The following is a 16790-nucleotide window of genomic DNA, read 5'->3' as shown; positions in this document are numbered from 1 at the left end:
TTTCAAAATTCTTTGAGCAAGTTTGATATTTCTGCTGTTTTAATCATGGGGATTCAGATTTTTCTTCCTTGTAAAAAATATTTTAAAACTTAGTTTAATGTTACTGAATCTTCTATTACTTAGTTTGCTGCTTGAGAATTTGTCAAGGTGATTGGCTGCTTTATCTGCTAAAGATTCCTAGAGCACAACTTTTGGACAAAGAGATGAAATGTGTGCCTCAGATTGTTGTACCTTTCTGGTCAGTTCCCTTTTAAGAACAGTGGCAAAGGTGTAATTGCTGCTATCAAAATCCAGGTTTTTGTATTTGCAGTTACATGAATAACAATTGAGTTCAGGTACATTGTTTAACCTGAACCCTCTGGACTTCAATGTCAAAAAACTTGCTCTTTGGGGAAAGCCTTGTCAAAAGTTAAGGCACAGAATTTTCTGCCAGAATTGGTTCAATCGTAATGTAATAAAATAGTATTACTGGGAATGACTACCATACAGTTATTTTGTCAACATTAGATTTTTATCATAGAACTACCCTCCCCTCTGCAGATCCATATTTTCCATATGAAGTAGAGCATATTAGAAAGGACATTAGTTGCTTTGTGGGCCTTTAAAACCTATTATTTGCATGCTACTAAAAGGTACAGTCTCCTAGCTTGGGTCAAAGCTTGATGATGATGAAAAGAAGTAAGACTAACTGAACATTTGGATTGGTCATTTGGACTGTGCTCTATGTGAGCGTGAGATCCCAGCACAATACTACTTGCACTTTGATCATGAACTGAACACCTGAGCCATGCTGCAATCAACTATAAGTACCATATCCATTTTGAATGGAATTAGGCTCCAATAACTTGCTGGTAGGTATTTTAATCAAAAATACCAGATGGATAATTCCATAACCTTGTGGTGTGATTTCCATCTTTATCAATGTGAGTTTTTGATTATTTTATTTTATTTTACCTGATATTAAGACATTGGAGGATTGGCTATGGTAAATATGATGGGTTATAAAATATTGTAATTCGAGTTTACACTGGATCAAGGAGCTTTTTCAACAGAGTTATGTCAGTGACAATAATGTCTTCTCAGCAATGTTGAAAATTGCTAATTTTGCACAAGTGTAGACTATTTTGTTCATCCAGCCAACTTTTGCCATGACGCTCCTGATTATTTACTGAAATGTTGAAGGAACTCTGTTCAGTGGCTCTCACTTTAAATTCTGACAGAATGACCCATTGCTTGAACTTTGATCCGAGTTTTCCAGAAGTTTGAATGCCAAAGAATATGAGTGTAACTATCTTTGCTTATCAAGGCAACATTCCACTCAGTGAGAAAATAAGTTTCAAGAGAAATGCTTTGAATTGATAGAGCGTTACAACAAGGGGATAGATACTGGATGACTGTTATTACAGTTATAATGAAACAATGAAGGATACCCAACAGCTGTTGCTGTTGTATAGCATAAATGACATGCTACAAATCCAGTACAGAAGGAGAAAGCAAAGCTTCACTGCTCAATCGCTTCTATGCCTGACTTGACCACCAGAACAATGAAGAATCACTACATCCCCATGTCCCCTCATGATCGTCTACTGTCAATATTCAAGGATGATGTGTGGACTGCCTTCAGGAGAGTGAATCCAAGGAAAGCATCTGGTCCAGGTGGAGTACTTGGCTGAGTACCAAAAACCTGTGCTGATCAACTGGCCATTGATTTCATAAATATCTTCAACATCTCACTCCCACAGAGCATATTACCCACCTGTTTCAAGCAGGCCTCAGTCATACTGGTGCCCAAGAAGAGTGTGGCCACCTGTCCACAGTGTTGGTGTTTTGAAAGGCCGCTGTTGAAGTATATCAACTCCTGTCTGATCAGCAAAATGGATTTATTCCAATTTGCCTACTGCAGCAAAAGGTCTACAGAAGAAGCCATTTCATTAGCTCTACACAAAGCTCTGGAACACCTGGACATCAAAGGTATATACATCAGTGTGGCATTCTACAGAATCATCCCCTCAAAACTGATCAGTAAAATGTAAGACCTGGGCCTCAGTACCCCAGTATGCAATTTGATCCTGTGTTCCCTTACCTCCAGACCACAATCAATGCAAAATCTCCATCAGCACCAGAGAGTACCGCAGGACTGCGTACTTAAGCCCCTGCTTCACTCATTTTGCATCTAAGACTGTGTGGCTTGGTGCAACAACATCATTTGCATATTTGTTGACGATACCACAGTAATGGACTATATAAAAAGATGTGATGAGTCAGCATACAGGAGGGAGATTGAATGTGAGGTTACCGTTCAGCCAAGTTTTCAATGTTGGCAAAACCAAGGAGTTGATTAGGAAGGGAAAAAACAAATGTACAATCCAGCGATCATCTGGGATTCAGAGGCAGAGAGGGTGAACAAATTGAAATTTCTGAATTTTCCTGGACCCAACATGTGTGAAGAAAGCACGCCCGGGCCTCTACTTCTTCAGGAATTTGTGGACTTTCGATATGACATTGGAAACCTTGTCAAACTTCCACAGATATGTCATGGAAAGTATACTGACCAGCTGCATCACAGCCTAGTATGGGGGACACAAAAACCTCTAAGCGGAAAGCTCGTCAAAAGATAGTGGAACAGCCCACTATCCCCACAATCAAGAAAATATACATGGAATACTGTCGTCAGAGAGCAGCAACAATCATCAAGGATCCACACCACCTAGGAGTACTCTGTTCACTGCTGCCATCAGGAAAAAGGTATACGGTAAGTGCTACAAGACTTGTACCACCAGGTTCAGCAGCAGTTGCTACCCCTCCACTATCAGACTCCTCAACAACAAACTCAATCAGAGACTCGTTGAAGAACTCTTACTTTTTTGCACCTCATTTATTACTGAATATTTTTTCTGTATTACACAGTCATTTTGTTCACATGTCTTGCTTTATTTACATTTCAATTTTTTTGTATATGTATCTTTTTCTTGAGTACAGTTACTGTTAAGTGGGAATTCTGCCTGGCATGCAGAAAAAAGAATCTTGGGGTTGTATGTGATGTCATATGATGATATGTCAAGAGGATATGAATACAATGATCGTATTCTGATTGGCTCCTAGTTGCCAGTGGTGTTCCACAGGGGTCGTGTTGGGGCTGCTTCTTTTTATGTTGTATATTAATGATTTGGATTATGGAATGAATGGGTTTGTGGCCAAGTTTGCAAATGATACAAAAGTAGGTGGAGGAGCAAGTAGTGTAGAGGAAACTGAGGCTATAGATTAGGAGAAAGGGCAGAGATGTGGCAAATGAAATATAATGTCAGAAAGAGTACTGTCATGCACTTTGGTAGAAAAATAAATGGGGAGACTTTTCGAAGTGGGGAGAAAATTGAAAATACTAGATGTATAGTCACCTAGGAGTTCTTGTGCAGGATAGCCTGAAGGTAAACTTGCATGTTGAAACAGTGGTTAAGAAGGCAAATTCAATTCTGGCATTCATTTCAAGAAGAATAGAATACAAAAGCAGGGATATGATGTTGAGGTTTTATAAGGTACTGGTGAGACATCGCTTGAAGTATTGTGTTTAGTTTTGGGCTCCTCAGTTAAGAACAGATCTGCGAATGTTGAAGAGTTCAATTGCGGTTCATCTGTATTCATTCGCATTTAGAGTGGTGGGAGTGGGGGGTGGGGGGGAGGGGGAAAGAATCTCATTGAAACATTTTGAATGTTGAAAGGCATGGACAGAGTAGATGTAAAAAGGTTGTTTCCCCATGGTGGGAGAGTCTAGGACAAGAGGGTGCAACTTCAGAATTGAAGGGTGTCCACTTAGAACATAGGAATTACTTCAGCCAGCAGGTGGTAAATCTTTGGAATTTGTTGCCACATGCAGTTGAGGAGACCATGTCATTGGGTGTATTTAAGATAGAGATCGATAGGTTCTTGATTATCCAGGGCATCAAAGGTTACAGGGAGAAGGCCAGGTTGTGGGGCTGAGTAGGAAAATGGATCAACTCATGATTGAATGGCAGGGCAACTCAATGTGCTGAATAACCTATGTTTTGTGGTCATGTGCTCCTATATGTACTCTGTCAATCAATGTGAACTTTGACTTTATCCTAAAGACTTAATATAATGATAAGCGCAGGCTATTTTTTGCACTTTTTTTTCTGCTACTGGATTCACTGCAGTAAATCACATGAGCTTATTTTGGCAGTACTTCCTATTCTTGCATTGTTTACCATCAAAGCAAAGGAACAGCAACTGGATCTTGGAAACGTGGGTGAAAATAAAAAATAAAATTCAGGGGCTAGAAATCTGTAATAAAAACAAAATGTTGGGGAAAAACTTGGGTCAGGCCACCTCTTTGGAGAGAGGAACAGTTTTTGTTTTGGGTTGAATTTTTTTTTGTCCGAATTAATAGTTAGTCTTGATAGTAGAGAAGGGCGAGTGCAATAAGTGGAACAAAGAGAGTGTGTATAATATGCTGAAATAACCCAGCTATTAAATGACTAGTCAAGCTGTACCTAAGCAATGTGTGGGTGACGTTGTGAAGTCTGGATGATGTTGCTAATGAGACCAAGAACAAATATGTCCTGTCTTTGCCTTCCACTCCAGTAGCATTTCAATAGGTCACCTTTTGCAATTTCCACTATATCCAACAACCAGAACTATAGATTTCCCCTACACTTCCTTTCTGAGCATTTCAAATGGATCACTCCCCTCTAGTCTTCCTGGTCCACTCTTCCAACCCCAACTGCAACCCCTTGTCGTTTTGCACTGGAGTGTAGTATCCGTCCATTCACCTCTTTACCTCCTTTCCCAAACGGTCTTTCCAAGCAGAGCACATCTTCCAAGGTAGTCCTCTGTGTTTGATGTTCATAAGGGTGGCCTCTATGCTAGAGAATCCAAACACCGTTTGAGTGATTGCTTTGTGAAGCACCTGCCCACAGTCTGCAGCAGTGATTTTGAGTTTCCAGTTGCTTGCTAATTTTTGCTTGGAAAGTAAGGTGGGTCGGTGGACTGGACTTTAAATTCTATAAACTTTTAATAAAAACCTAATTCCTAAATATCCTAAGTTTTTGTAAAATTTTGCATGAGCGATTTCTTACTCCATTTTGTACAAAACTGTCACAATTTGTGTATTACCATTGCATGCAAATTGTAACAGTAACATAAATTAAAGAATTTTGTAGTCAATGGCAAATTGGCAGCACAATCTGCTTTTCTTAAAAGTTGCCTGCAACAATAGAACAATTTATTTTGCCAACTAAATATTATCTCTCTTCAGTCAGATAGGATCCATGTGTTTAGCCACCATGATCTCATCAAGTAAGCTATGCAAAAGTTAAAATTAAGAATTCTCTTGTGGGAAACTTGAAGGTTTTTTTTAAAAAAAACCTGTCATTTTTAACTTGCTTCTTACAGGAAAAAAGGATTTTTTTTCTTTTAGGAGCTGATGAAAGGTGACTAGGCCAGCATTTGTTAAAGTCTGGCTCCTGTCAAGATACAAAAAGTACAACCAAGCTACGCAGTACAATTCAAACCGACTTTATTCGAATAACGCTAGCGGGAATGAGCAGTCTGTAGTGGTGGGTAGAGAAGGTCACCTCACTAAGACTGGACTCATTTAAAGAACACGGTCACAGATACAATATTTAAGGCATTTTCTGCTTACAAATTGGATAACATTTCTTTGAAGGTATTGCTACAGCTTATGTTTTACATTTTGCATATACTCTTCCTAAAGACAGGGAAATGATTTGTTGTTGGTCATTTAACCTAATGTACAAGTTATAATTAACATCCTTCTGACATACAAAAAATCAACAGAAGTCTGGAAGGGTTGCTCACAGTACACATGAGTGCTTATTCGCTGGCTGTCTGATTTTTGGTTTCCAATTTGCACATGAAAATGGATAGTTTAGTTAATCTTAGATTCTTGAAGTTGACAATGGTGACCAAAACTTCAGCACTGAAACAATGCCATTCAGGGACTGAGACAATGCCATTCAGGGACTGAGAAAATGCCATTCAGCGACTGAGACAATGCCATTCGGGGACTGAGACAATGCCATTCGGGGACTGAGACAATGCCATTCGGGGACTGAGACAATGCCATTCGGGGACTGAGACAATGCCATTCGGGGACTGAGACAATGCCATTCGGGGACTGAGACAATGCCATTCGGGGACTGAGACAATGCCATTCGGGGACTGAGACAATGCCATTCGGGGACTGAGACAATGCCATTCGGGGACTGAGACAATGCATTTCGGGGACTGAGACAATGCCATTCGGGGACTGAGACAATGCCATTCGGGGACTGAGACAATGCCATTCGGGGACTGAGACAATGCCATTCGGGGACTGAGACAATGCCATTCGGGGACTGAGACAATGCCATTCGGGGACTGAGACAATGCCATTCGGGGACTGAGACAATGCCATTCGGGGACTGAGACAATGCCATTCGGGGACTGAGACAATGCCATTCGGGGACTGAGACAATGCCATTCGGGGACTGAGACAATGCCATTCGGGGACTGAGACAATGCCATTCGGGGACTGAGACAATGCCATTCGGGGACTGAGACAATGCCATTCGGGGACTGAGACAATGCCATTCGGGGACTGAGACAATGCCTTTCGGGGACTGAGACAATGCCATTCGGGGACTGAGACAATGCCATTCGGGGACTGAGACAATGCCATTCGGGGACTGAGACAATGCCATTCGGGGACTGAGACAATGCCATTCGGGGACTGAGACAATGCCATTCGGGGACTGAGACAATGCCATTCGGGGACTGAGACGGTGCCATTCGGGGACGGAGACGGTGCCACTCGGGGACGGAGACGGTGCCACTCGGGGACGGAGACGGTGCCACTCGGGGACGGAGACGGTGCCACTCGGGGACGGAGACGGTGCCACTCGGGGACGGAGACGGTGCCACTCGGGGACGGAGACGGTGCCACTCGGGGACGGAGACGGTGCCACTCGGGGACGGAGACGGTGCCACTCGGGGACGGAGACGGTGCCACTCGGGGACGGAGACGGTGCCACTCGGGGACGGAGACGGTGCCACTCGGGGACGGAGACGGTGCCACTCGGGGAGGGAGACGGTGCCACTCGGGGAGGGAGACGGTGCCACTCGGGGAGGGAGACGGTGCCACTCGGGGAGGGAGACGGTGCCACTCGGGGAGGGAGACGGTGCCACTCGGGGAGGGAGACGGTGCCACTCGGGGAGGGAGACTGCCACGGTGCCACTCGGGGAGGGAGACTGCCACGGTGCCACTCGGGGAGGGAGACTGCCACGGTGCCACTCGGGGAGGGAGACTGCCACGGTGCCACTCGGGGAGGGAGACTGCCACGGTGCCACTCGGGGAGGGAGACTGCCACGGTGCCACTCGGGGAGGGAGACTGCCACGGTGCCACTCGGGGAGGGAGACTGCCACGGTGCCACTCGGGGAGGGAGACTGCCACGGTGCCACTCGGGGAGGGAGACGGTGCCACTCGGGGACGGAGACGGTGCCACTCGGGGACGGAGACGGTGCCACTCGGGGACGGAGACGGTGCCACTCGGGGACGGAGACGGTGCCACTCGGGGACGGAGACGGTGCCACTCGGGGACGGAGACGGTGCCACTCGGGGACGGAGACGGTGCCACTCGGGGACGGAGACGGTGCCACTCGGGGACGGAGACGGTGCCACTCGGGGAGGGAGACGGTGCCACTCGGGGAGGGAGACGGTGCCACTCGGGGAGGGAGACGGTGCCACTCGGGGAGGGAGACGGTGCCACTCGGGGAGGGAGACGGTGCCACTCGGGGAGGGAGACGGTGCCACTCGGGGAGGGAGACGGTGCCACTCGGGGAGGGAGACGGTGCCACTCGGGGAGGGAGACTGCCACGGTGCCACTCGGGGAGGGAGACTGCCACGGTGCCACTCGGGGAGGGAGACTGCCACGGTGCCACTCGGGGAGGGAGACTGCCACGGTGCCACTCGGGGAGGGAGACTGCCACGGTGCCACTCGGGGAGGGAGACTGCCACGGTGCCACTCGGGGAGGGAGACTGCCACGGTGCCACTCGGGGAGGGAGACTGCCACGGTGCCACTCGGGGAGGGAGACTGCCACGGTGCCACTCGGGGAGGGAGACTGCCACGGTGCCACTCGGGGACTGAATGTCTTATTGCAGCGTTTAGATTGCATGTAACAGGTAGTAAGTAGTCAGTTAGCACTATTGTGTTAAAAAGAGATGCGGCAGGCATTAGGGTATGGCTCAGTGGAAGGGGTGAGAATTGATTCCTGTCTGGAATGTTCTTGGTTTCTCTCTGTCTCTCTTTTCCATTTTACTGGCAAAGTCTGTGTGATGGTTTCTTCATCATAATTCGCATAACTTGATATTCTATAACTAATATTTCTACACATTTATTATTCATGATTGCTCTTGAGAAGATTGTGATGAACAGCCTTATTGGGATGTACACGTAGCAGCTGGGATGTTAATGTTACAAAATTTATAACCGTGGTATTTTAAAGTTTAAGTGATTAGATCCTGCAGAGGGTTTGCTCAATACCTGTACTTTGGCATGCCATTTAAAATTGCAGTTGCATCTCTTTTCAATAGGGCTAAACTTCACTTTAAAAATGCCATAATGATGGGATTGGATCAAGTGTTGAAGTTCCACTATTTTTAAGTATTCCTAGAGCAAAGATTTCAGCTGGACATTGTTTAAATGAACTCTATCTCACTGACAGCAGTTTCACAATTTTCCTATCAAAATGTCTATAAATTTTTTATCATCAAAATTGTAAAATCAGGACCGATGATTTCAAAATCTCCAGTCGGGTCTCTTGAAATTGATCTACATCGAGCAATATAGTTATGTGTCAGCTGTGCAGTGGCATGTCCTCTGTGTAACAGAGAGTTGCAGAGGACTAATTCCAAGTACAATACTACTGCATCTCATTGCAGAATGCCATAGAGTTTGCTTGAAAACTTGGACTATCAGAAATTTGACAGGGATACTTGTATTAAAATTAGGTCAGCATTGAACTTTTGAAGAGAATGTTTGGACAGACACTTGACTAATCATTCATTGACTACAAAAAAAATTGCCAGCTGATAATTAGGCCAATTTTATTATTTCACATAACCTGTTAATTTCACACTGTCAGCTTGCTTTATGGATCCACTGCTTCTTTCAAGAAAAGATGTATTATTGAAGAGTGAACTTGTTCTGTAGTCATATTAACTTGACCAGTGGACTCATTAAGTGTGAAGATCTGGAATAATTTAGTTATTCTTAATTTAAAATAAAGGATGTGTGCCCTTCTCTGCACACACTACTGTGTAATGATTAAAGGTTAGCTCTTGAAAACTTACATTTTGGGGCTGTGTCAGGATAATTTGGTTTACAGAAGTTTCTATGAGAAATGTAGTAAAAATGTCAATTTGGAAAACATTTGGAGCAATTAAATTTAATATAGCTATGTATTACAAACCAAAATAAAGGTGCAAAGAAGAGAGTGAAACTAAATGGGAAAATTTATAATACCTGTATTTTGCTGAACAAATATAATTTTCAATGCAAGATGTTCAAACTCATGTATTCTAAAGTAGATTGCATTCCACAGTAATACTATAGCATATTTTGACCTAAATACCTACTTCCTATTTTGTTCATTTAATATAAATAATGTTGGAAACTAGTTAAACTCTGTCACAGAATTCTTGGCTTTCTATTTCTCACCTTGTGCCGCACAGTGCCTTTACAGTGCCAGCAATCAGGTCCAGGGTTCAAATCCCGCACTGTCTGTAAGGAGTTGGTATGTTCTCTGCATATCTGAATGGGTTTTCCCTGAGATCTCCTGTTTCCTCCCACCATTCGAAATATACCTGGGGTGTAGGTTAATTGGGTGTAAATTAGACAGCAGGGGCTCTTGGGCTGAAATGGCCTGTTACTGTGATGTCTAAATTTAAAAAAAATTAAAATATGTGGCTCAAGAGTGAGTGTACGTGAAAATGATTAATTGAAAATCAAACACAATCATATTCAGAATTTTCATTGGAAAATTTGTCAGATAAACATAGAACATTACAGCACAGGCCCTTTGGTCCATGGTGTTGTGCCAACCTATATAAACCTATTCAACAAACTAAACCTTCCCAACCTCGCACCCATAATCCTCTATTTTATTTACATCCATGTCCTTTAAATTATGACAGTCGCCATCAACACCCCTGACAATGCATTCCAGGCATCCACTACTCTCCATATAAAACATTTACGCCTGACGTTTCTGCTAAACTTTCCTCCCTTCACCTTTTACAGGTGTCTTCTGATGTTTGCTGCGCTCACCCTTGGGGGGGAGGTGTTGGCTCTCCACCCTATATAGATATCTCATAACCTTGTAATCCTCTTATTAAGTCACCTCTCATCCTTTTTGCTCCAAAGAGAAATGAGCTAACTCTGTTTACTTTGTCTTATAAGATGTATTCTCCAATCCAAACAACATCCTGGTAAATCTCCTCTGTACCCTCTCCATAGCTTCCTATAATGAGGTGACCAGAACTTTTTCATTCTTTTTATTAATCCTATTTTAGGTAAATAATGCATGAGAGAATAGGAGTACATAATTAAAAAGGGGAAAAAAAAATCACTGTTTGACATCATATGATATAACATATTGTATTCCCCACTACAATTAACGAATGTTCTTATCTCCTCAAACTGAAATCTTCAAAAAAAGTTTTTAAAAATTATATAAATCCCTACCTAATCTTAAAAAAGAAAAAGACTGGGCAGCGTATCCTGAGAATTTATTAATAAAATTTAATTGAGACGATCAGAACTGAACACAATATTCCAAGTATGGTCTGACTAGACTTTTATCTTTCTTTGGCTTGGCTTCGCGGACGAAGATTTATGGAGGGGGTAAAAAGTCCACGTCAGCTGCAGGCTCGTTTGTGGCTGACCAGTCCGATGCGGGACAGGCAGACACGATTGCAGCGGTTGCAAGGGAAAATTGGTTGGTTGGGGTTGGGTGTTGGGTTTTTCCTCCTTTGCCTTTTGTCAGAGAGGTGGGCTCTGCGGTCTTCTTCAAAGGAGGCTGCTGCCCGCCAAACTGTGAGGCGCCAAGATGCACGGTTTGAGGCGTTATCAGCCCACTGGCGGTGGTCAATGTGGCAGGCACCAAGTCACCTCTCATCCTTTTTGCTCCAAAGAGAAATGAGCTAACTCTGTTTACTTTGTCTTATAAGATGTATTCTCCAATCCAAACAACATCCTGGTAAATCTCCTCTGTACCCTCTCCATAGCTTCCTATAATGAGGTGACCAGAACTTTTTCATTCTTTTTATTAATCCTATTTTAGGTAAATAATGCATGAGAGAATAGGAGACTTTTATAGAGCTGTAACATTACCTCGGGACTCTTGAACTCAATCCCCTGACTAATGAGGAACAGCATTCCATATGCTTTAACTCCCTTATCAACCTGTGCGACAAACCTTGAGAGATCTATGAATTTAGACACCATGGTCCCTCTGTTTTTCCTCACTGTTAAGAATCCTGCCATTAACCATGTACTCTCCCTTCAAGTTTGATCTTCCAAAATGCATCACTTCACACTTTTCCAGATTGAATTCCATCTGGCACTTTTCTTCCCAACTAAGCATCCTGCTATAATGTCTTCAATTATTTTTGTTTTTAGTTTCTTCCACTAGCCATTTCAAATGAATATCTAAATTAATAATAGGAGCTCATGAAGTCCAACATATTTTCCTGTTCAACAGGGGTATGTTGATTATTGTACACCATTAATGTGTTAGCACTTGGCTTTGGTATAAATATTTTAAAAATGTCCAGCCTTTTTTTTAATGTTGATGCATTTTCTAACTTAAAAAACCAATTGACCCAGTGAAATTGTTTTTTGAAGGTTTTCTAGGCTAGTATCAACATAGCATGTAAAAGAGCAGGAACGATTGGGGTATGCTTAAACATATGATTCAATTAAATATTGTTTAACTATTGAGAATCTGCTCTGAAAGTTATTTAATGGTTGCATTGTGATGAATAGAGAATGGAAGAGAAATGTAAACTACCCTCTTAAACCTACAGTACTTTATATTGCAGTTACCTTTTTACCAGACACTTCTAATGACTCTCATTTAAAAAAAAAATCCTGTTTCACAATTTTTTTTGCCCTTAGGAAATAACAATTGATCTTCAGGAAGCTCAATGTATTAATTTGAAAGATGGTTTGAGATTGTAATGCATTCCTTTGCTCTGTTTATCTTGCAGGCTTTTTCAGTATTTTTTGTTTGTGTAGCATTCACATCAGATATAATATGCCTACTCTTCATACCAGTGCAGTGGCTTTTCTTTGCTGCCAGTACTTACGTATGGGTTCAGTATGTCTGGCATACAGGTATGTTCAATTTTTTTCCAACATGTGTTTGTCTTTGAAGAAAAATAAACTGTAGGATTACTTGGATGACTAAATTAGGGGAATTTGTGTTAACCTTATTGATGTAGTCCATGGCAGATTGGTGCAGTACCATGGAAAGGAAGACCCATTCCAAGAGAAAGAGAATGCCACCATTTAGCATTTACAATGCACTTTCTCAAAAAATTAACTTGTAAATGTTGGATTGATTGTGTAACTGAGTATTGGCATTCTTGCATACCCTTAATCCTGTTTAAGATGTTGCATCTTGTTGGCTTTTGACATTAATTCTAATGAATTTATAATATACCTTTTCTTCCCTGTCCTGATTGCATTTGTTTGAATGGACATAAGCCATTTAAGATTTGAATGGACATAAGCCATTTAAGATTTGAATGGACATAAGCCATTTAAGATTTGAATGGACATAAGCCATTTAAGATCTGCATATTAATCCCTAATGTTCTATGCAAACTAATGTTATATATAACAGTGTTGAAACATTAACTGGAGCATTTCATGCAGAGTTAAGAAAACTATTATTGCTGTGAACAGAAAGGAGCACTTTTTCTTCAGATTAACACTTTTTCAGATGATAACAATTTCAAAACATGCTGCACATGGCTTTGGTTTCTATATATTAAAGCATGAAAAACAAGCTATTCATGTAGTTAGTGTGCATTTTGCTTTATCAACATCAGGCTATAGCCACATCTGAAAGCTGGTCATTGGAGCTTTAATGTTCATTGAATATCTTGAATTTTTTTTCCAATTTTTGAAAGTCACTTCATTATTCAAAATTGAAACACAACATGAATATTTTTCAGCTTTGAATTTCATCCATTTAAACACTTTTAAATGTGTGAGTGTTTTCTCAACTTGTTTATTTGTTAGTTCTGCTTTTCCCCTTCTCTTTCTCCACCCCCACCCCCATATCTTCTACTTGATGGATGACCACCTCAAGGCATGACATTACTTCAGTCTGGTGGGTTGAGTTTAGGGAATGTTCTGGCTGTAAAAATCAAATGCCAGAAATATTAAACAGATCAGACAGCATCTGCAAGTCAACAATTTTGGTCAAAGATCCTTCATGGTGATTCATTCTATTTTTGTGAATATGTTGCCTGACATACTGAGTACTTGTGATTTCTGCTTTGGATTTGGATTATCCAAATTTTTAGGTCTAGCTCCTGGTTAACTTGTCCTCGTGTGGAAGAATTTAATTCCACTTGATATCTTTTTCCACTCACTTGGATGTGGTTTATGGTTTGCTGTTTCTTGACTTTGAAATCCACTTTATTGAAATTAGCAGAAGATAACGTCCAATCACAATTTTAAGCATTTATAGTGATTAATAGGTTAAACGTCATGGAGTAAATATTGAATAATTGTCCTTTGGTTCTTTGTCCAGTTTAGTTCATGTTTTTCTATACTTCATGCTTTTGCATTTTATTGTGCTTTTTGAAGCAGCCTAACGTGGAATATTAAAATTGTGTTTATCTCTGATATTTTTGGAAATGGTCCAGTCCTAGCATCTAGGTAGGCTGAACTGCACACAATATACAACTTTGCTCTCACCAATATCTTGTACAGTTGTAACTCTGGTACTTCATGCCCTCTCTAGTTACTTTCACACTGCCCCTGAAAGCTGGTATATAATTGCCTTTTTACCGTTTCACTTGCGTGTGTGAACATGACCAACTCGGTTTTGGGTGGGGGTCATTTTCATCCTGGTACTTATCCGCCAAGGTAGGTCGTATCAGAGCCGATTTGTTTTGCATCAGCTCCAGTGTAAATGTCGCACTTTTCTTGGTCCAGTGTGAATGCTCCGATCCAACCCAACTTGGCTTTAAACACAGGTCATTGACATGTCAATTTACTGAGATCTCAGTATGAAAGCAGGCATGTTGAACATCACCCAGGTTGATTCCAGGGATGAAGGGGTTGGCCTATGTGGAGAAATTGAGTTGTGTGGGACTGTACTCACTGAAATTTAGAAGAACGAGAGGGGATCTTACAGAAACATATAAAATTATGAAAGGCATAAATAAGATTTAGGTAGTTAAGTTGTTTCCATTGATAGTGCAGATCAGAAATATGGGACATGGCCTCAAAATTGAGGGTAGTAAATTTGGGACAGAGATGAGAGGAACTGTTTTTCCCCAGAGGTGGTGAATCTGTGGAATTTACTCCCCATTGAAGCAGTGGAGCCGACTTCAGTAAATGTATTTAAGACAAGGTTGGATAGATTTCTCCATAGTAAGGGAATTAAGGGATATAGAGGAAAAGGCAGATGGGTGGAGATGAATCTATCATCAGATCAGCCATAATCACATTGAATAGTGGAGCAGGCTTATCAGGCTGTATGGCCTACTCCTGCTCCTCCTATCTCTTGAGTTCTTCAGCACTCTTTCTACCTGTGCCATCACTTTCAGGGAACTGTGTAATAAGACCTAAGGTCTTAATGTTTTACAACATTCTCCAGGCCCTGCCATTTACTGTACAATTCCTGCCCTGGTTTAACTTCCTAAAATGCAGCAGTTTGCACTTGTCAAAGTTAAATCCCATCTGTTATTCCTTGATCCATTTATTTAACTCCTACTGTCATCTGAGATAACCCTTGTACCACATACCTACTAATCATGCAAGCTATATTTTCATCCAAATTATTAATATTAATGATGAACAACAGTAGACTCAGCACAGACTACTGGTCACAGGCCTCCAACCTGAAAACAGTCTTCCTCTTAAACCCTCTGACATTGAACAACAAGCCAATTTTGTAGCTAATTGTCTGGCTCAGCCTAGATCCCATGTGATCTAACCTTCTGGACTAGCTTCCTCTGCAAATCCTTGTCAAACTCTTACTAAAGTCCTTTCACTTTTGGTCATCTTTTCAAAAACACTCAAGATTTGTGAGACATGATTTCCCATATGCAAAACTGTGCTGACAATCTCTAATCAATCTTTGCTTTTCCAAATGCTGATAGATCTCAACTCTTGGAATCCCTCCAGTAACTTTCCCAGCACTGTTGTTGGGCTCACTGACTTGTAGTTCCCAGGATTAAAGAAGGCACATTGTCACCCTCCAGTCTTCTAATTCTTTTCCCTTGGCTAATGATAATACATAAATCTTTGCTAGGTCCCCAACAATTTCTTTCCTAGCTTCCTATGGTTTTATACAATACGTTTGGTCAGGCCCAGAGGATTATTCACTTTTATGTGCTTTATGACCTAAATTGTTTCTTATGAAAGTGAAATTTAAAAGGAAATGATCTTGAATGGATTGTGACTGAAGAAGTGATGCAGTTTTCCTCATTACCAATTTATCCTCAGTTATGCGGCATAAAATGCATTGTAATTTTTCATTCAAATACATTGATAAATTTTAACTTTAAAGAAAACAAAAATCTATTAGTAGTGTTGAATTTCATTGATGCGAGCTTTCTGTCAAACAAATGGGTTTTTATTTCGTGAAATGATTTCCATAGCTCTAGCAAGGATATGGGATTGTTAAGTTAACCAATGTTTGTTAATATCATTGCCAATATATTGTAGGCCAAAGGTCAATGAATGCACAACTTGTACTCCAAACTGATTTTGAATAAGCTTTTTTCCATGAAGAAAAATAAATATATTATGATATCTGTGGCGGCCCACCGCTGCAGTGATCGAGCTGGATCTCTGGGTGGTGAGCGCAATCAAAGGCCAGCAGCCCGCACAACGGCACTGGCCCCAACAAGTGAACCGGCAGGTGAATGGCAAAGGCAGCTGAAAGACCTGCGACCCTAAAATGGTGTTGGCCTTGCTGTGCAGCCAACAGATGAGAACAGCACACGGGGAAGAAGGGCATTGTTATGTGGGAAAGTAACCACGCGTGGGAAACATACTTTTGTTATTCATGTTGTGACGTCAGCCAGGAGGACCACACCGGAAACAGTACAAGGATAAAAGTTGTGCTTGAGCCCTAATAAAACTCAGAGCTTAACCTGACTACACAATGTGTGTGTATCTTCTTTGGCAGCAGTCAATGCAGTCGCTCTCAAGCTTCTGACCTTCTGGACGAATTGACCATGTGTGTGGTTTGACCAGGCTGAGGCATAGTTCCAGATCCGGCACATCACAGCAGAATCCACCCAGAACTGCCATGTAGTGAGAGCCCTGGACCAGAACATAGCAGGCCAGGTGGCCAACTTCATCCAGGACCCCCCATCGGAAGGCGCGTATACCATCTTTGAGGCCTTGCAGATGTAGACCTTCAGGCTCTCACCGTGTGAGAGAGGGGCACGTCTGCTCCACCGGGATGGGCTAGGGGACAGGCTCCCATCAGCCCTCAGGAATGAGATGCTGACCTCCTGGG

The 16790-nt window shown here is 42.0% G+C and overlaps 1 protein-coding gene across 4 annotated transcripts in view; it reads left to right on the top strand.

Annotated features, from left to right (window-relative positions):
- maco1b (macoilin 1b) overlaps positions 1-16790 on the top strand; it is a 134286-nt gene that overhangs the window by 70278 nt on the left and 47218 nt on the right. For 3 of the 4 annotated variants that reach the window (XM_069895606.1, XM_069895605.1, XM_069895607.1), the window contains one exon: positions 12286-12412. In XM_069895606.1, the coding sequence (XP_069751707.1) occupies positions 12286-12412 (127 nt within the window). Of the gene's footprint in view, positions 1-757; positions 852-12285; positions 12413-16790 lie in introns of those variants that run through there. The other variant, XM_069895608.1, reaches the window with a different exon arrangement.

Source organism: Narcine bancroftii, chromosome 8 (assembly GCF_036971445.1).
Source record: "Narcine bancroftii isolate sNarBan1 chromosome 8, sNarBan1.hap1, whole genome shotgun sequence".
Classification (NCBI taxonomy): domain Eukaryota; kingdom Metazoa; phylum Chordata; class Chondrichthyes; order Torpediniformes; family Narcinidae; genus Narcine; species Narcine bancroftii.
Note: the sequence above shows the minus strand (reverse complement) of the source record. Positions and strands in the feature narration are given on the sequence as shown.